Genomic DNA, 22,603 nt, shown 5'->3' with positions numbered 1-22,603 from the left:
TGGTAAACGAGTGATGGAATTTGAATTACGCAATTCTCTGCCATGCATAGAACGCCTTGTAGGGGGAATGAGATTGCTCGTACGATCACATTTTGGCAGAGACTGAGCAAATTTAACACTGTGATTTTTCCTACGGTCAGAAAGAGTCTGAATTCCACATTCTTCAATTGCATCAGTATATGAGTTGTATTTCTTGCCAAGTATTATTTTGCAAGCCCTTTTTTGCACTTTTCAAGAGAATTAACCTGTTCACACATGTCAAAGACGAATCCCATACAACATCACCATATTCTAACAATGGCCGTACATAGCTTTTGTAAATAACTGCAAGTTCATCAGATGTAAAATCAAATCTTTTAAGAGTACGGAGCATATACATGCGGCTATTGTTTTTTTTTAGCATTTCATTACTTTGTTTGTCCCACAATTTCATTAATTTCATTTCATTAATTTGTTTGATTACTGACTTTGCAATACTTTCACCACTTAGATCTTCATCACGAGTAATCCCAAGGTACTTGACAGAGTTGGCAGTATTAATAACTTTACCATCACAAGAAACTTCAAATTGGTCCACCCTGCTCAATCTGATTTTAGCACGCCACATGCTATATACATGGGTTTTGGATTCAACTTGATTTACACTAACAATGTTGTCTATCAGATAGGTATGATTTGAATCATTTAACAAAGTCAATGTGAATACCCAAAGCCTGTAATTTGGTACAGAGTATATCATGTTCTACTGTGTCAAATGCCTTTTGCAGGTCTAGGAGCAACATGCCAGTATATTTACCATCAGCTATCTATGATCTAATAAAATCGGTGAGGTAAATTAGGCATGTATCAGTTGAATATGAGCCTCTGAAACCAGATTGCCGGTTATAAATCAAATTGTTATCAGATAAGTACATAAGTTGGTTGTACACTGCTTTTTCAAGAATTTTTGAAACAATGGGTAATATTCTTACCGGTCTGTAATTGCCTGCATTAGATCTACTATTCTTCTTGAATAATATAATATTAATGATAAAATACATTTATAGAACGCTATAAACACAGTTTCAAAGCGATGCACATAAAAAAATCAATATATCCAAAATACAGTTTTATAAGTTTTACAAAGATAAAAGATCAGTGATCAAGATACATAGCCTGACAAATTAAAAAAGGTATACCAATGCAAGTTAAAATAGTTTATAAAACACTATATGAACCAGCACAGAAAACGTACTAGTATTTAAAAATACCTTTTAAAAACATCACCGTATTTGGTCTTACTGCGAGGCCCGGGCCTGAAGAGGAGCTACGAAGAGCTGCGAAGATTAACTGCCGGAGTATAATCAGATAATAGTTCACATTATGTACATGGATGCAATACCATGACGGACTTCGTTAGCGGTGAGTAGGATCGTGAAGCAGATTCACAAGTATTGCTGCCGCGTTCTGCACACGTTGCAATGATGCAATCTGAATAGCTGGTAGACCATGCAGCAGGCAGTCCAGTCTCGACGTGACGAATGCATGGACTAAACGCTCGGTAGCAGGTCGATCAAGATATTTACGAATAAAGGCCTTACTCTAGCAAATTTCATATCAGTTGATGGAGATGGAGATGAATAAGTTGGCGATGAAAGCAATGTGATCTTTAATATCATGCATTTATTTCAGACAAGAAACTGATTATATACTATACATTTCCAGGTTATGTAATACTTATTTTGATGCTTGATTTTGAATTAGCTAAATAAACAGGCAACTTTGCCGGCACATTTGATATAGATGAAAACATAGTTACTTCTTTTTATGGACAGAATATGTTACAAACTTACAATTCGTATTACGTAATGTATTCAATAGACTTGTAGTGGTGTAATATCCGTGGCTATAATACCTTGGGTAGAAGGTATTCAATCATTGATGTGTCATTTTCATGGGCGTAGTGGGGCCATCAGGCGAAGCGAAACAAAATTTCCAAACCGTCCCGCCTACCCGCTAACTAAACCGACAAATGTGGGCGACGGGCACAAAAGTTTACAATATTAACGCTAAAATGGTTTAAAATTGTGGCCAACGTGTGTATAAATCCAGGTCAAAGGAAGATGCACATTACAATATTTTGGATTAATTTTGTCCCGAGTGTTATGCCTTTGGGCATTTCTGGTATGAGAGCCTAATGCCTTCAAAATGCCTCTTCCGTCACTTGCACATTTGCATTGCCATTACCCAATAGGGCCTTCACAGATGTAGGGTCACATGTCATATAGGGGTTATTTCCGGTATGCAACAAAAAATTGGCAAATTACATAGTACAATGATATCAATAATAATTAATGCATCGGCTATCAAGTGTCAATATGCTGTACACAGAATAAGGGTTAAAGGTCATTTAGGGTCTTTTCCGGTATTATGGCCTAATTATCTTGATGTAAAAACACAGCCCAGGGATGACCAGCTGAAATGCTGATCTGGACTTTTTATAAATCAAATCAAATTTGAATTGAATAATCTTGAAGTCATTTACGTGGGTATTTCCTTTCCATTATTTTAACTTCACGGTATACAACATGATCGAATTCACGTAACGCACTCATGAACTCATCGTATGCCTTGACGTCTTTTGTTTTGAGAATTGCTACTAGCATCTTGACCCTCTCTCCAAGTCCTTGTATGTTTGTAATGTCAGCGACCTCGACGTCATTCAGAATCCCTCTGGATGTGAGTCTCTTAACAATATTGTTTGGATTGAGGTTAGTGTAGAGGACATCAGCAGCATCATCCAGAATTAACTGAAATATCTGAACTTGATTTCGAAGCTGATCACCTGAAAATAAATAAATAAATAAATAAATAAATAAATAAATAAATAAATAAATAAATAAATAAATAAATAAATAAATAAATAAATAAATAAATAAATAAATAAATAAATAAATAAATAAATAAGGCGATTTACAGTGGTGAAACCCCTGATTCCCAAAACGGCGTCTGATGGCGAAAATCCGACCCTTTTCCCACGTGTTTATTACAGGTATACGTAGCTCCTAAACTACTACTACTACTACTACTACTACTACTACTACTACTACTACTACTACTACTATTACTACTACTAATAATAATAATGGTAAAAATAATGATAATAATAATAATTAATATTAATAATAATAATAATAATAAAAATTGTACTACTACTAATAATGATAGCAATAAAAGTGATAAATAATAATAATAAAAAACATCTGCACGTTTATAAAATACACATGCAATATATGCCCCGGACCAATATACCTTCACCTACCACTCTCATCGTTGCAGTAGCTCACAGACGCAGCTGTTGTATTTGCATTTACATGAGCTGAAGTTGAAGGAGTTCGTTCGGATCGATCTGAATTATTGGTATGAGATTCCGTCACAGTAGCTGTTGCTTCCCCGGGAGCAGCTGTTTGCAATTGCCGGATCCCGATCCCGTTAGCAGATAGGGATGACGGTCTCATGATATGTTTAATATGCACTTCCATGAATTGCGGATCATTACGCTTTCTCTGTACCGTAAGAGTTCCCTTGATGCTGTCTACTTTGTCATCATTTGCGGTTAAATCAAATCGACAACACGCATTGCCACGACCTTTGTTTATATTTTTCCAGTTTATTTTCTGAAAAAGAAATAGAAACATGAAGATCAAAATAAAAGAAACGATTGTCTTCGGCATGTTCAGATCCATTATCTGAGATGAAAGTGACCTCGTGTATATGTAATATCCCGTAAGCTACTCTTCACAATCACTCCTTCCGAAAATACAGAACCATTTTAAATTACTTATTCTGTTATGCAAGATGAAATATAGCTTAAAGCCATAATGTGTGATTTGCAAAAAGAATAGATTCCTATTTAAATGTTAGTTTTCACTAAGATTCATCGTCATATTGCAGTATCATTCCAGCTCCTACAATGCATGTATTAACTCGCCGATCGTATTATTATCGTGATTATTGGTGGCGCTTCACGCAGCTGGGTTGTACATACATCACTTCGGATTTATTATAAAAATTTAAATTTTACTGCAATTAAAGCAGTTCAGGCTTAGTCTTTCACGTGGTGTTTTAGTACACCACTGGGCATTAGAATCATGCAAAAAATAGAAATTCGAGAAAAATTGAGGGCAAAAAAAAAGAAAAACTGTAGAGCAAATCACACATTGTGCCTTTAATCCTTATTAATAAAAGTTGTCATTCCATATTCCATTTTGATTGAGTAAAAAGTGTATATTTTGAAGGAACTTTGGTCATGATGGTGTTTTTTGATGTTATCTAAAACAATCATGATCATCCCTTAGACTTGTACAAATACTAATTTCAGTCTATGCATTCTGCAAGAGTGTGAAGGTGCTTTATACGCTTTTATACCATACAAATAAAAGGTTAGTGACGTGATTATAAGAGTACATGCGAAATTAGGGTCTAAGCCCTTTTTGTTGGGAGTTATTGAATATATTGAAAATCGGGATTACATTATGAAATTATTGATAAACATGATAAACGTGTACATCCATATCAAAAGGATATCACTTGAAATCAAGTCCTATAGTTTAGGAATACAGAGAGCATTCCTAAATCATGTGACTTGGCATTAATTTGAAGTGACCTTCACTTGAGATGAGTCTGGTATTTATTCCTAGCTATTATGTAAAAAGAAACCCATGTAGCAGACGACAAGTGCATCGTTTTGATATGGATGTACACAAATGCCAAACTTTGCAGATAAATGCCAAAATAGAAATAATATTGATAAGTGCCAAACTAAAAATAATTGACAAATGCCAAAATAAAGTAGAAAATTTTGCAGTAATTTGTCAAAGATGTCCATTTTGATAGGTAGATACGGTATTAAAAGCAGATAATCCTTTAATAAGAATGACTGTTTTTGCTTGTAAATTATAGCTAAAAGTGGCAAATTACAGTTATAATTTCAATTAAATTAGATGTTGTCTCTGAGAAGTCCTGTTGGGAAATGTTTAAAAGTTCCGCCACTTTGGATTCGGCTTATAACGAGTAGTTTTCATTCCCTGTTTTCAAATTATAAGATTTGATTTCTCTTTTGTTCAGAAACCAAAAAACAGGTACAAACAAAGATATCAATAATAACGTCACTCAAGGGCTTAGGCAGGATAATAGGAAACCACGTGACCAAAACCAAAACTAAAACTCAATATTAGAAATGACCAATTGTGTCAAAGAACGCATACCTGTTTGATCCTCTTTGTTTCCGATTGCAATAATCCTAAATATTGTATATGTTATCGCAGCCATGTTGGTCTCCATCATTAAGCATAAAGCACAGAAACAAAGCCAGTGGCGAAATAGCGTCATGGGAGGGGTCAATCGGAGTCAAAATTAAAAACATTCCATAGATAAAGACCCCCCATAAAAAAAAAAGAAAAAAAAAGAAAAGAAAGAAAAAAGAAAGAACAGAAAACACCGTGTAACCTCAATCAGACACAAAGCCAGTGTCCCCTTAATCAGTTTCTGATATCTTAGCATACCTGAGGGGTATCCTTTACGTTCCAAACATTCTCCATATTTCTATCTGTGACATCTTTTAGGCCAATTTCAAGATTTTGGTGCCGGGAAATATCATAAACCTTCTCGAAACTATCTAAGCAAAGTATGTTGTCCTTCTTCTTCATTGTGTCTTCAACATCCTGCAAAGACAAGAAATTGCTGAGAATATCAAAAGAGTTTGGCAGCCTTTATTACTATTACATGCTTTTGACATTATGCTTTTATAATAACTGTATACATTATTATACTAAATTTAGTTACCCGTAGCTAAAGGGGAAGGAGGGGGAGCTATTGCTTCCCTGTGGCATGCTGGCCTCCCAGATATTAGGTGTTTTGTACTTTTTAACCCATTTTATAAAAATTTTCCCCTCTGATCAAGCAGAGTGGAAAGCAAAGTGGCAGAGTCACGGCTATAAAAGAAACAAGCTAAAACTTGCTAAATTCAAAAAGGTTGTACAAAAACAAACTCCACCTCGACCTATTCATGACTGAACAAATAAATTCTCTCCAAGGCTCATATAATGACACGAAACATTCAGTCATTGTATGTTGAATAGGTTTACCAGTTTTTAAAGTGATTTGCTAATCCGGAGAATCGTAAAAATAATCAGAATTGAGCTTTTGGCACCTTAGCTAGCATTTAATTAGAGTCATAGATGTACCGAAAGCCGTGTATTAAAGGCAAAATAAGACATTTTACATGAATCTATAATTTCTTCATACTTGAGAAACTTGCTATATGAATTTGAATGGGGCTTCAACTTTGTCAATATTGTTGTTTTCTTAGCTTTTAGCCAAATTTTTCATTTTCAAATATACCTAATGATATTTTTTATGACTTATTCTTCACGTCATAATTATTTATACGCAATTTCAATATTTTACACTTTCGCTGGGATCATTGAATATACCTTTAAATTAATTTTAAAATAATACAAGTCTTAAAATCATTACCTTTACATCATAGTTTTTCAACGCATATACAATCAATTCAATCTGTTTTGCACTTCGCAAGTCAACATGAATAAACGGCAGTATCTTTACTCTAAGTTGACTCCTGATTCCCACAAAACACCAGATGCAGAAATGTGTTGGTCGAATCTGAATTACATCATTGGTCAAGCGTGTATCGGCAGTACTAAAGCGCTGCCATTTAGTAGGCCTACCGTGTCCTGAGAAGGATGAAAAGAAATATTTTGTTGCTGTATTCTTATCTTACCACAGGTCCATCGATCCCAGGAAAAAAATACCACTCTTTCCTACCAAAACCATATATGTTATACAACAGATGAAAGAAATAAAATAAGCACAGCGCCACCTCAAGTTTCTCAGGAATTGTTCCCCTTAAATCCAAGATGGCGGCCAAAATCCCAAATTTCACTTAAATCATCAAACCTCATGTTTAGAGTCTTAGAATGTTATGGGACTATCTTATTTCATCCTCAAATTATATATCAGTTAACATAATGCGCAAAAAAAAGAAAAAAAGAAAAGAATAGGTAATAAACCAATTCTATAGTGAACTAAAATGGCCCTTCAACTCTTTTATGACTACCTTTGAAAAAAAGAGGTAGAGAAGTATATTTGTTTACATATGAAGGAGTGTAATAAGCCCAATCGCCATTGTAACCTCCGGTTTTTGAGAACAGTTTTGGGACACTTTGAACTCTGACATATCGGGGAAATTGCTGTAATTATTATTAATGTTATCGTTAAAAATTTTAACATAATTAATTTTTTTATATAATAATAATGTTTTTTGGGTTTGTTTTTAATTCTTGTAAAACATTTCGGATTTCATATATTTTGCACGCACAGAAACCAATTTTTCTAAATTTTCCCAATAGGTCAGAGGGCAAAGTGTCCCAAAACTGCAAAAATGCATTGCAAACTTCCACAATGCATTGCAAACTTCCAATGCCAATTTGGCTTGTTTGAAGCTATAGGAAATGGTAGAATTCGTTGCTAATTTTTATAGTTTGGCTTTCAAAATTGCATTGCAAAAATTCATTGCCAAACTCAATAAAAACTGCAACATTTAGTGAAACATATCCGAAAAATATATAAACATGATAAACGTGACTTGATTTCAAAATATGATTAATTCTTGAGCATTGTGTTTCTCGTTTGTTTGTTTTTACTTATTTTGATGGTAACATTTGTTTGTTAAAGGCGGTGACTTCCTCTGGCCTTACTGCCCTTCTGGTCATCCCCTCCGTTTGTTTGGATACTGCTTTTGTTTATTTCTTTTTACGGGGGGACCACAGGTCGTTTTTAGGTGGAATTTTGAATGGCCTTGTTTATAGACTATTAATGATAGAAGTATGGCTTGTTATATATAAATGTAACACTAAAAGATTAAAGTTTCAGAAAATTAATTTTTTTTGTGCGTGTCGATATGTATATGCAAATGAGGCGAGGTCAAAGGTCAAATATGTTCAAATGAGGCATAGGAAAAATGTGAATTTTGCCCCCCAAAAATAATGTTTAAGGAGAAAATTTTTAAATGTTACTATTTACTATCCAGATATGTTATATAGGTATAGCTTTGCAGCTTAATGAAGAGACATTTTGAAATTTTTGCTTTCTGTTGCCATGGCAACCGTTTGATGACAAAAACTGATTTTTTCGTCTGGATTTGACTTTGAAGACCTATAAATCAGTAAAGTAAAGCAGATATCAACAAAAGCTCCCATTAAGTTGTAGAGCATTACAAATAGTATATGTGTGCCAAATTTCATGGTCATAAACCTATGGGAAGTGGACAAGTTTTTGGAGGCAAAATTCTGACACCGCCGAATTACCATTTTGAGATATTAGCATTTTTAGTCTAGAAACACTAAATAATTTTTTTAATTCACATTTTAGAAACACTTACATTTAAATATTGATATTTGTATTGATTTATATTTTTCCTAAATTACTAAAACAGTTTACACTATAAATTGGTATTTACTTTGCTGTAAATGATATTGTTATGAAATTCCTTAACTATCGCAGCTTGAAAAACAATGAAATACAAAAGAAATTATTTATATAGTAATAACATAAGAACGAGCTGCTATTTTTAGTATTTTTACGTGACTTATCATCTTGTATTGGCAATAACTTTAGATAGGAATGTCCGATTTTAACCAAACAAAGACCAAATTAAAGCTCAGATATAGTACAATTTACCTGTGACAAAATCTTCATTTTTACAAGGGTTTGGGAAGTTGACCTGTGGTCCCCCTTAATGTATAAATGAAATTATCTTGTATTTTGTATTTTGTATTAGAAAAAGGGCAACAAATTCATACTTTAACATATTATATCTTACGTATTATCATCCACGGAAGATTCGTAAAGGGGTTCTATCGTAAGCCATAACTCGCCAAAATAGATATATATGTCATTGACATACAACCAACTAACATAAACATCTCAAAAAAAGTAACTAACCCCCCTTAAATAATGGTCATTATTCAAAAACGGGCGAATGTATTACAAATCTGTAAAATGCATTGGAAGCAGAATTTATTTCTGCGAATTTTGACACCTCATTTGTAGCAATTGTCTAAATATTGACGCCGCAGGGTACATTTAAATCAATGTAACCCAAGATTTGAAAGTTGCAGTAAATTCTATTGATATGTATTCAGTATAATGGAAGGAAATCTGCTCGGCTCTCATGGGAATGTTCGTTTTGTTTCATGCATTTGGGGTCAAAATGTCGGGAAAATCAATATCAAATGTCATTATTCTTATCGTTGGTCAATATTTACCTAATCCCTAGTTGAAATGAAGAGTTAACACATTTAAAATGCCCCGCCAAGTTGTCATTTCAACGGTTAAGTTAGATCAGGTTAGGCTGGTCATCTTCGTAACATCTCATTTTTTAAACATGCCAAGGTTACAAGAGACTTCAAGAAACTTTCAAATCTGGACCTCACTACATTAAAATTAAAATGATTTCTAATACAATAGCCCGTGTTTTAATAATGGCCATTATTTAAGGGGGGGGGGGTATATTACTTTTTTGAGATGTTTATACAAAGTAGTGTAGACGCAATCTTTAATGCGGGAAATATAAAACTGTCGCTAGTCGTGCACTTTTTGGAGATATTGATGCGGCATTAATACTACTGTTTTTCCAAACGCAGCCACGTACCCGGTATTTAAAGGTAAACCCGTCCTCACCCTAACCACTAACCTGTTGTTGTTGTCCAAACCCGGAGACCGTCAAGTCCCAAACCCACTGCCGCATGCTTCACAGTCAATGTCACAGGTCTCAAGAACTGAAGCCCATCAGGCTCTAATCGGACTACAGGTGCAATTATGAGCTCGTGTCTTAATGGTTGATGACTTGCTTCTGGTGATTCGATGTACAGTGTTATCCTTTTCGATTCGGTCAAGGCTCCGGATGGAATATCTAGCTGCACACTGTCGTTGGCAATTACTCCAAGACAGCCCCCTTGAGGTCCAATAACCTTTGAAACTGTATATAAAGTTCCACTGAATTCAGATACATGGGTCAAATTGTCTTCTGGCCCTTCTGGATGTACGTTTACAATATCATAGTCTATAAACAAAATATATAAGACAAAATATTGTGAGACAAAACAAAGGTCATGGATTCTTGGTGTCAACATTATGACATTAATCAATGACCATTGTTTATGAATCATATTTTACTATTGATATACAGGGGAAAGAATAATCACGCATCGCCCACTGGCACAATTAAACATGAAATGACAATGGAAACATAACATGCATAGGCAGATAAACCAAAGAAAAAATTCCGGACATACCTGCCGGTGCGGTGACTTGAATCGCATACCTCTCGCTTGCGTGGCGAGCGCTCTAACCACTGAGCTACACAGACTGTCCCTGTTAAACAAGGCCCAAGTCTGGTACTTATGGATATGAACAATCAGGGTAAACAGTACAAACAGTACCCATCGAATACTGGAACACAGAAACATTCAAACAATACAAACTAGCGCAATATCAGCGGAGAGTCACTCTTCCCTACGCCATACATAAATTCGCCCGGCCCCATTTTTTGAAAAGAAAAGGAAATTGAGTTTGGCCTCGAACCCGCGCCGCACCTAGGCACAATCATGGAGGCAGTATACGTCCAGCTCCTTATACCAGTCGCCCACCTGACTGATTGTTAGCCATTTTGATATTTGAAGATATACAGGGTGTCCCAGAAAAAATTACCGAGGGAATAAAATTGGACGTAAGTCGAGAACTAGACATCAGAATCAAAAAATTTAAAATGTAGCGCATAGCCTATTTTACTGTGCATCACATACGAAAATTTTATTTGATTTGCTTGACTGGTTGCGAAGATATTAACGGTTACATAATGTGCGCATCAATGCAGTTCATTCCAAGTTTGATCAAAAGGCGTTTTTCACATACTCGCTTTCCACACCCTAAAGTTTGTGTATCTTATTAGGTTTAGTCCACATAATCTATTTTATAATCCGACGGTGTTATGTTATTCATGCTTTCACTGAAGATGAATAACATTTTGTCCGAGAAAAATTTGATTTCTGCAATTGGAAGCTTTCCAACTTTAATTCTTTAGGTTGTGGAAATATGTTATATTTTAACTTACCAAAGAACATTTGAGCCAAGAATGGCAGTGAACAAGTGCTTACAGCTTTACGTGTGATTTTGATACCATGCAACATTAATGTTGATGTTTTAAAAGATTTAAACTTTGCATTACAATTTCTTGGAAATATTCCAAAAATATTAATGTGTGTGTGGATTTTTTTAAGCCAGAAGGAATTCTTTATGCAATAATTCTTTATGCAACATTTATATCAACATTAACGAAAAAAGTACCGAGCATCATCTTACATGCAAGCTTTCATTTTCAATACCGTTTTCAAATTTGAACAAACCCTTATTAAATGTTTTGCAAGAAACAGATTATTTAAAAAGAACAAAAAGGATTTCACTTTACAAAATATGAAGCCAATTGACAGTTAACCACTAGTGCGCATTGTGTTGAATGATCTTTCTTTCAAACTTGGAATGAAGTGAATTGACGCATGCGTTATGTAATCGGTCATTTCTTCACAATCAGTCGATCGATTCCAGTAAAATTAGTGTATAAGATGCAGAATAAAACGGGCTACACACTGATTTTTAAATTTTTGGATTCTGATGTCTATTTCTCAACTTACGTCCAAATTCATTTGCCCGGTAATTTTTTCTGGGACACCCTGTATGTGCAACTTAAACACACCGCGTGACAAGCAAAGACAGAAAACGTACCATATTTTGAATTTCCTGCTTAAAACATGAATGTGTATTTTAGCGCAATATTGTTGATAACTGCGTGTTTCTAATTCTACATACAGAAATCCGACAATACATGCACAATACATTATATCGTTTTGGCTCGCCGGGCCGCACGTGCTATATAGGTCGATATATGGAGCGTACCATTTTTATTGTATAGATTTTGGTTTTTGTTTTATATAAAAAGTTCACATAGAACCCCAAAGTTTATTTCAGAAAATAAAAGATTAGATTACCATAAAAACGAAATAATAATCTTTGACGTGCTCTATGTAATGTTTACATAAAATTTTTACCATCATTTCAGTCTTCATTTTCACTGAAAAAAAATTCTCTGCCTCCTAAACCACATAAACTGTAGCACCCTTTGTATCACGAATCGTTATATATGATGTACAGTTTTAACTGTATATTAAAATATTCATATATTCTTTTATACATAGGATGCTTCAGTTTTTACACAAAAAATATTTCATTAAAACCCCTCCCCCACGGCTATTTCAAAAAGTTAATCAGGCTTCGTTAGCATGTGCAATAAATTAGCATTTTAATTTTTCTTATTCTAACAGCATTCTAGAAACAGTTGGAGTATGGCGTAGTAAAGAGTGGTGGAGAGTTATTAAATTATTATGAAATGGGCCTACATAAAGTGTTTTCATACCATGATCGCTACGACTAAAATATGTCTTGTAATTATCAGCTGTAATTATCTTCCTGAAGATAACTGGTGATAATACAGCTCCTACTGTAACTCCAACTAGCAATATAACAACTCCCATAGCAATTGATATTATTGTCCAAGATGTATAGGCTTTGGTGGATGATTTCTGAACACCTGAAATTAAACACAAGTTCATAAATCGTGTAAATGAAGAACATCAAATTATTTTCAGACACAAGCTTGCAATAACCATAACAATTAAACACAGTTCCATTTTTTTCTTCAAAAAACTACCCAGCCCCCTTGATATCTAATTATGCGTCCCTAAAAAACTCATGCCTTTAAATAATAACCCTACAGTCAGTTTACTCTGAAGTACAAAGTACCGACGCGGACGCACACATTGTGCCGACTTTAAATGCACGCATACATGCAGCAGAGACGCATCACTGCGAACTGTTCACGCGCTGTATACGCGAGCGTTGTCACTCTGTACTTCAGAGTGGACAAATTGTAGCATAAATCTTCTAGAACACTAGAACATACTTGCTTCTAAATAACATTGTTAGTATAATGTGGAGTTCAAAATAGGACCAACATGTAGACACCTACATGATGTACTTGCATATAAACTCAACCCAGAAAGTATCGAAACGATTATAGATGGTCAGATATATCGGGAACTGAAATATATAGCAAAAACTTATTTAATGTGTATAAAGCGCAGCTTTCTCCTGTGCATTTTGATACCTCTTTTGTTGCTCTACGATAACATTTAGTTACTGTCTATCACTGCCTGGATTTGTCGTCGCATGCTTTGAACAAGATGCCTTATCTTTCCTTGGTCAATGTCTCGCCATTTCCTGAGCAGGATGCACCGAAGGCCTCCTAAGGTGGTGTCAGGTAATCTGACTTCAACCTCATATTGATTTATGCCTACCATTGTTGACCATTTGAGTACAATTGATGGTCATCGCAATCAATTTATCCAACACGCGACACACAAGTACTCATTTGAATTTGGCGGACAAAAGCAATGGTCATTTATTGGTCACAGTACAACGCATTTGGCTTGAATTGGAGCTAAGTGCAACTTTCAAAATCCGACTTGACGCCACTCAAGCGCCCATAACTCAACCAAATGATATCGTAGAGCAACAAAAGAGGTATCAAAATGCGCAAGAGAAAGCTGCGCTTTATATACATTAAATAAGTTGTTGCTATATATTTCTGAAATGAAACACAAGTTCATAAATAATGTAAATGAAGAACATCAAATTAATTTCAGACACAAGCTTACAATAACAATAACAATTAACACAGTTCCATACATCCCAGAAGCAGGTAGTTAAAATAGTTAAAAAAACTAATTCCTTCAAATGCCCCTAACGGTACCGTCAACCCTTAGACTATCAACACTAGACTAGGCGGTACAGAATTGCTGCCGTTAAAATAGCTGTAATTCAGCACTGACCCAAGTTTTTGAAACTTAGCCTCTATATAAATTCTGGCATCAAAACAAAAGTGGATGTTCAACTTGCACATGGGTGTGCAATTTTGAAAAGGTGATCAATAGATCAATCTCACACAAAAACGAGGGTTGGCTGTATAAACTTGTGAGCTTCAATTTGATACCACATTTGCTACCAAAAGCTCTAAAATGATTTATACCAATACATGACATTTGATGCATTTTCAGAAGTGGCAAATTAACAGGAGCACGCAGAGATAAATTTCAGAGCGTGGCAATGTTATTGCCCGAAATGATCGCTAGATATTATATCGATCACACAGTGATCACTCAAGACGAACAATTGAATAAATTGAAAAATTTAATAAACTGCGACTTAGGATAGTACGTCGCTCATAACAGGCAAGCAAGCTTGACCACGCCTAGCAATGTTTTAATCGTTTGGATTTATAACTTTTAAAAACGCACCAAATTTCAAAACCTGGTATCAATCTTTGTCAATTTAGAGCTTTTGGTAGCAAATGGTATCAAGTTAGAGCTATAAAGATTCTGGATACAACCGTACCAATCAAATTGTTATCACATTATTAGGTTTAGATTTATGACGGATCATTGGAGTGACGACTTTCTTTTTATGTTGTGTTTATATGGACTAAATGGGTATTGGATGAAATGTTATTAGACCAAATGGCAATGGACAAGGCTTCGGATTTAACTTATAATCTATTAATGTACTCACTCGCAGGTGTCACAACAGGGTCAGGTGACACAGGTAGATGACATACATCCATGGTGTAGTTCTTAGGCTGTATGTAGCCCTCCTCACAGGGCTGACATTTGTGATGTGGATAGACATCATCTGAAATGTTAACAATATAATGTGATTAACTAATTTATTAATCATCATGGTCACAGATTCAAGTGCAAGCTGATTCAAAAAGAAGTAAACTCATGATTGAGGCGCTGTAACTACAGATCTACAAGGAATACGCTGTAAATATCGTTGGAAAGTGCAAATTCTAAACGTTTAAATAATAAAAAAAGAATTGTTGTAATTAATGCACACAGCAAACCTAAGTTATAGTCGTTGGAATAAACCACCCATTTTTGTAGCTGTATACATTTCCTAGTGTATTGATTGGCATGGAACATTTTAAACACATGAACGGATATGTACAATATTATTAAATCTTACCAAGACTTATTTTTTTCAGATTATCATAATTTCGGGCAATATATTTATTTGTTTGAATTTATATCAAACAGTGCAATATCATTTTAATATAATTGTTATGAAATATTTAACAGTGATGTTTGCACGATCGCGAGAACTACGTCGCGCAACGTACATGCATACATTATTGAGTCTTATTTTAGAGAGAACTCTACCATATCTACAAAACACGTTACCGTCGAAGAGGTATAAAAAAATCCAATTTGTACTTGCAATTTTATTCATTTAATTTAGTCAGTACTTATGTTTGTGAAGTTTATTTGCATTATTTGTTGAGTATTAATTAAAAGCAAAATTTGTCATTTCATAAATCGTGTTAATGCTTTATTGATTCGGCGAAATAGCCGTGTGCAGCTACTAAAATGAGTGTTTTTTTTGTATTCAAATGGGTGTAACTCGAGTTCGCACATAAGCCCGCCTCAACCCACCTCCAGTTGAGATTAGATTGAGCATTTCCTTTATAAAAATAGTGTTTCTGTTGCTACCCTCAACTTTATACCTGGATTCATCACCATGACACTTCCTTCATTCTCCATACAAAGTGGGCTAGGAATACAGCTGGTTTCCCTAGTCTGATCTGTGCCATCAGGGCAACCACACTTAGTATCTTCTCCAACTGTACACGGGCTTGTCTGTAAAAATGAAATAACAATATTAATATGTAATATAATTATGGGGGCATTTCGGATATAGTTAGCTACACCATTATGTTTATCAAACTGAATTATGTAGGCTAAACAAAACTTTCTGAATGATACTTATGAAAGTCAATAGAAATATGTCCTTTATATATATATTTTTTAATATTTACTTCAATATTTTGTACAACAAGGCAGTATTTTGCATGAATAAACTAACATCACTGGACGATTCTGGCGATTATTAATCGATATAAAAAAAAAATGGACAGAGCCGGCTGTTAATTTTCCTTTTTGCAATTAACATTCACTTTTCCCGCAATAATTCAACTTTTACACGTTACTGTTTGCTTTATAGTCATATTCTATGGGCTCAATACAGGAATTAAGCGAGAAATGACTCGTGTATTCTATTTTTAATGTGTTCCAAACAAACCGCATTTGCCGGCTTTTTTCAACATTTTGTTACGTTAAGTTACAAATTACCGGAAGCAAAATATACTGCGAAATATTTAATTGAAAAAAAAACCCGAAATAGATAGACATGTATTCATGTATCTACCTCAGATTTATAAAATCAGATTTAAGCAGCGGGTATAAAGAAGAGAAAATCACATTTAAACAAATTATCTGTTTCCATAAATTAAGGTAATTTGATAAACTTGGAAACATGCCTAAGGCACTCAGTGTACAAAGTCTACAAGGTTTTCCTATCATAGAAAAATTATGTAAGTCAACAACACTCTTTCGGAAAAAAAATTTGGCAGGCGAATACGTTTGTGGATAAATAAGAATCAAAGGAAGAAGGAACACCGATTAGAATGCATAGAAAGAAATAAAATAAGTAAAAGTGAAAGTGATTACCAGAACCACAATCTCAGAAAATATTGTTCGAACACTTTAAAGGCCTTATTGGAAATAGTCCCCCTTCTACCCCCGTACAATGTTGGCATACCCAATATGCTCATCTTCACATATCTTCTCCCAACATTGATTGGTGGGGAAAGGGAGGGATATGCTTAAGATGAACATTGAGAGAACTCTATTATAAATCTTAGTTTCCAGTGACTCATATAGCGTGCGCACTATACTAAGATGAACATGGGAATTACAGTGGGTGTTCGAACACATTTTTCCGGGATTGTCTACAAAATTGCTTAGCAAAATCATCTGATTTTAGTTTTGGACAATAACTCTGCAGTTACGCCATCGATTTTAATGCAATTTGGCACACATGTTAGACATATAATTTGCTATCATCCCACAAAATATGGAGGAAATCAATGAATATTTTGATAGCGTTCTGTTAGTATAGATTTAACATAGCGTTTTGTACACCCAAATACAGGCCTAAATTATTTATGTGCCATGTTTATTGAGCATATGTACATGTGGTATAATTAATTTAGAGAAGGTGTTAATATTTTAAAAAACAGACATTACTCGTAAATTTAATGTTATGTATTTAAATGTCACAAATTTACCACTGTGTGATAAATCGGAGGGTGACGAGAGAGAGCGAGTGATAGGAAGGAGAGATACGCACAGGCTATGCACATTTATTGTTTTTGAAAACATTACTTGACCAACATTTAAGAAAATCAGCCTAATGTGTGAAATTGTGTTCATTAAACATCTTAAATACACCATGGTTAGGATGGTCAAATGGTGAATCATAACGATTTACACATAGACAAGCACGCATTTCCAACGATTCACCATATAATAGAAAAGTAAATCCTATTATTCTTTATGTTTTGTGGTCAACCGTGCACAATGTGTGTTTTCAATGGGGAGATGTGCAATGATTTACCTTTACCATGAATAGGCTTTCACACTTTCAGTGTACACAGTTATACCCACTGAAGAGACAACGCAAATCATGTTTAATGAAATGTGCCAATTTGAGATTGCATAGGCCTAATAATAAAGGTCATTATCTATAATGCTCATAATGATCGGTGTTTGTTTAACTGAAAACAACATTTTGAATTGTTTATATTTTCTTTCTTTTTCGATCAAAAATAATGACAATCATGAAATAAGCCTGAACTTGCACACCAATCATTGACCATGTTAGTTAAAATATTATTGATTGATGTGTCCTATACATTGCGCATGTGTCTTTTAATGTAAAATTGGACTTGAACTTGAAACATATTGAACAGCAAGTGACATTTGCACTTTTTATTCTTCCTTCTTTTTAATGCATTATTTTCCTTTTACTTAGATTTTTTGTTTTATCTTCCTTTATCTAATTTTGGTATTTTCTTTCCTATTTTGTGTTGGTTTTGTTTCTTTGTTTCTTATATCTTTCATTATTATTTTTTTGTGGGGGGGGGGTCTTTAATGACTTCTTTTTCGTTTTATTTGCTTGAAATCTTTGAAGTTTACTTTTGTGGGGTCAGGAATTACTGGTTTGGAAGGAGAAGTTTGGCAATGCATTGGACATAGGGTGGTAGATGTCGTTGCATTATTCTGCTATCTACTGCAGATAGCATTGACAAATTTGCATCCCACATCCGTGTGATGTTTGATTGACGGTGCCCTTAGTGTTATAGCAAATATAAAAGATGGTCCATGATTGTCCAAAAACATTGTCAACTTTTTAGCTATTCAAATTGCTATGTTTTAAACTGTTTGGGGATATGTATCAGGTATTTTACGTCTTATTCGACTTAAATTATTCAAAATTTGATGAAAATATATGTTTAAAGTGACCGATCCCTGAAATATTTGTGGATGTAATGTAATATTATTTATTGCATGTGTTCCTATTATATATAAACTAACATGTCCAAGTTTCATTTGAATCGCTCTACTGGATCTGAAGTTATGATCCCAAATGTGAAAAAGCAAACACTGATTTTAGAATTCCTCAGACATGTCTACAAAATTGCTTAGCAAAATCATCTGATTTTAGTTTTTGGACAATAACTCTGCAGTTACGCCATCGATTTTAATGCAATTTGGCACACATGTTAGACATATAATTTGCTATCATCCCACAAAATATGGAGGAAATCAATGAATATTTTGATAGCGTTCTGTTAGTATAGATTTAACATAGCGTTTTGTACACACCAAATTAATACAGGCCTAAATTATTTATGTGCCATGTTTATTGAGCATATGTACATGTGGTATAATTAATTTAGAGAAGGTGTTAATATTTTAAAAACAGACATTACTCGTAAATTTAATGTTATGTATTTAAATGTCACAAATTTACCACTGTGTGATAAATCGGAGGGGGGACGAGAGAGAGCGAGTGATAGGAAGGGAGAGATACGCACAGGCTATGCACATTTATTGTTTTTGAAAACATTACTTGACCAACATTTAAGAAAATCAGCCTAATGTGTGAAATTGTGTTCATTAAACATCTTAAATACACCATGGTTAGGATGGTCAAATGGTGAATCATAACGATTTACACACATAGACAAGCACGCATTTCCAACGATTCACCATATAATAGAAAAGTAAATCCTATTATTCTTTATGTTTTGTGGTCAACCGTGCACAATGTGTGTTTTCAATGGGGAGATGTGCAATGATTTACCTTTACCATGAATAGGCTTTCACACTTTCAGTGTACACAGTTATACCCACTGAAGAGACAACGCAAATCATGTTTAATGAAATGTGCCAATTTGAGATTGCATAGGCCTAATAATAAAGGTCATTATCTATAATGCTCATAATGATCGGTGTTTGTTTAACTGAAAAACAACATTTTGGAAGTGTTTATATTTTCTTTCTTTTTTCGATCAAAATAATGACAATCATGAAATAAGCCTGAACTTGCACACCAATCATTGACCATGTTAGTTAAAATATTATTGATTGATGTGTCCTATACATTGCGCATGTGTCTTTTAATGTAAAATTGGACTTGAACTTGAAACATATTGAACAGCAAGTGACATTTGCACTTTTATTCTTCCTTCTTTTTAATGCATTATTTTCCTTTTACTTAGATTTTTTGTTTTATCTTCCTTTATCTAATTTTGGTATTTTCTTTCCTATTTTGTGTTGGTTTTGTTTCTTTGTTTCTTATATCTTTCATTATTATTTTTTGTGTGTGGGGGGGGGTCTTTAATGACTTCTTTTTCGTTTTATTTGCTTGAAATCTTTGAAGTTTACTTTTGTGGGGTCAGGAATTACTGGTTTGGAAGGAGAAGTTTGGCAATGCATTGGACATAGGGTGGTAGATGTCGTTGCATTATTCTGCTATCTACTGCAGATAGCATTGACAAATTTGCATCCCACATCCGTGTGATGTTTGATTGACGGTGCCCTTAGTGTTATAGCAAATATAAAAGATGGTCCATGATTGTCCAAAACATTGTCAACTTTTAGCTATTCAAATTGCTATGTTTTAAACTGTTTGGGGATATGTATCAGGTATTTTACGTCTTATTCGACTTAAATTATTCAAAATTTGATGAAAATATATGTTTAAAGTGACCGATCCCTGAAATATTTGTGGATGTAATGTAATATTATTTATTGCATGTGTTCCCTATTATATATAAACTAACATGTCCAAGTTTCATTTGAATCGCTCTACTGGATCTGAAGTTATGATCCCAAATGTGAAAAAGCAAACACTGATTTTAGAATTCCTCAGACATGTCTACAAAATTGCTTAGCAAAATCATCTGATTTTAGTTTTTGGACAATAACTCTGCAGTTACGCCATCGATTTTAATGCAATTTGGCACACATGTTAGACATATAATTTGCTATCATCCCACAAAATATGGAGGAAATCAATGAATATTTTGATAGCGTTCTGTTAGTATAGATTTAACATAGCGTTTTGTACACACAAAATTAATACAGGCCTAAATTATTTATGTGCCATGTTTATTGAGCATATGTACATGTGGTATAATTAATTTAGAGAAGGTGTTAATATTTTAAAAACAGACATTACTCGTAAATTTAATGTTATGTATTTAAATGTCACAAATTTACCACTGTGTGATAAATCGGAGGGGGACGAGAGAGAGAGCGAGTGATAGGAAGGGAGAGATACGCACAGGCTATGCACATTTATTGTTTTTGAAAACATTACTTGACCAACATTTAAGAAAATCAGCCTAATGTGTGAAATTGTGTTCATTAAACATCTTAAATACACCATGGTTAGGATGGTCAAATGGTGAATCATAACGATTTACACACATAGACAAGCACGCATTTCCAACGATTCACCATATAATAGAAAAGTAAATCCTATTATTCTTTATGTTTTGTGGTCAACCGTGCACAATGTGTGTTTTCAATGGGGAGATGTGCAATGATTTACCTTTACCATGAATAGGCTTTCACACTTTCAGTGTACACAGTTATACCCACTGAAGAGACAACGCAAATCATGTTTAATGAAATGTGCCAATTTGAGATTGCATAGGCCTAATAATAAAGGTCATTATCTATAATGCTCATAATGATCGGTGTTTGTTTAACTGAAAAACAACATTTTTGAATTGTTTATATTTTCTTTCTTTTTCTTTCATAATTAATTACAATCATGAAATAAGCCTGAACTTGCACACCAATCATTGACCATGTTAGTTAAAATATTATTGATTGATGTGTCCTATACATTGCGCATGTGTCTTTTAATGTAAAATTGGACTTGAACTTGAAACATATTGAACAGCAAGTGACATTTGCACTTTTTATTCTTCCTTCTTTTTAATGCATTATTTTCCTTTTACTTAGATTTTTGTTTTATCTTCCTTTATCTAATTTTGGTATTTTCTTTCCTATTTTGTGTTGGTTTTGTTTCTTTGTTTCTTATATCTTTCATTATTATTTTTTTGTTGTGGGGGGTCTTTAATGACTTCTTTTTCGTTTTATTTGCTTGAAATCTTTGAAGTTTACTTTTGTGGGGTCAGGAATTACTGGTTTGGAAGGAGAAGTTTGGCAATGCATTGGACATAGGGTGGTAGATGTCGTTGCATTATTCTGCTATCTACTGCAGATAGCATTGACAAATTTGCATCCCACATCCGTGTGATGTTTGATTGACGGTGCCCTTAGTGTTATAGCAAATATAAAAGATGGTCCATGATTGTCCAAAAAACATTGTCAACTTTTTAGCTATTCAAATTGCTATGTTTTAAACTGTTTGGGGATATGTATCAGGTATTTTACGTCTTATTCGACTTAAATTATTCAAAATTTGATGAAAATATATGTTTAAAGTGACCGATCCCTGAAATATTTGTGGATGTAATGTAATATTATTTATTGCATGTGTTCACTATTATATATAAACTAACATGTCCAAGTTTCATTTGAATCGCTCTACTGGATCTGAAGTTATGATCCCAAATGTGAAAAAGCAAACACTGATTTTAGAATTCCTCAGACATGTCTACAAAATTGCTTAGCAAAATCATCTGATTTTAGTTTTTGGACAATAACTCTGCAGTTACGCCATCGATTTTAATGCAATTTGGCACACATGTTAGACATATAATTTGCTATCATCCCACAAAATATGGAGGAAATCAATGAATATTTTGATAGCGTTCTGTTAGTATAGATTTAACATAGCGTTTTGTACACACCAAATTAATACAGGCCTAAATTATTTATGTGCCATGTTTATTGAGCATATGTACATGTGGTATAATTAATTTAGAGAAGGTGTTAATATTTTAAAAACAGACATTACTCGTAAATTTAATGTTATGTATTTAAATGTC

The 22,603-nt window shown here is 34.0% G+C and overlaps 1 protein-coding gene across 1 annotated transcript in view; it reads right to left on the bottom strand.

The window, feature by feature from the left end:
- Positions 1 to 1,876: 1,876 nt before the first annotated feature.
- LOC140141049 (uncharacterized) overlaps positions 1,877 to 22,603 on the bottom strand; it is a 36,165-nt gene continuing 15,438 nt past the window's right edge. The window contains exons 3-10 of the mRNA XM_072162827.1: positions 15,734 to 15,866; positions 14,740 to 14,859; positions 12,530 to 12,703; positions 9,755 to 10,123; positions 6,517 to 6,734; positions 5,544 to 5,702; positions 3,302 to 3,656; positions 1,877 to 2,824 (exon numbers count right to left, since the gene is read on the bottom strand). Of these exons, the coding sequence (XP_072018928.1) occupies positions 2,517 to 2,824; positions 3,302 to 3,656; positions 5,544 to 5,702; positions 6,517 to 6,734; positions 9,755 to 10,123; positions 12,530 to 12,703; positions 14,740 to 14,859; positions 15,734 to 15,866 (1,836 nt within the window). The 3' untranslated portion in view covers positions 1,877 to 2,516. The remainder of the gene's footprint in view (positions 2,825 to 3,301; positions 3,657 to 5,543; positions 5,703 to 6,516; positions 6,735 to 9,754; positions 10,124 to 12,529; positions 12,704 to 14,739; positions 14,860 to 15,733; positions 15,867 to 22,603) is intronic.

This window comes from Amphiura filiformis, chromosome 19 (genome assembly GCF_039555335.1).
Source record: "Amphiura filiformis chromosome 19, Afil_fr2py, whole genome shotgun sequence".
NCBI lineage: Eukaryota > Metazoa > Echinodermata > Ophiuroidea > Amphilepidida > Amphiuridae > Amphiura > Amphiura filiformis.
The sequence above is the reverse complement of the archived record's forward strand: the minus strand, read 5'-3'. Positions and strand labels throughout refer to the sequence as shown.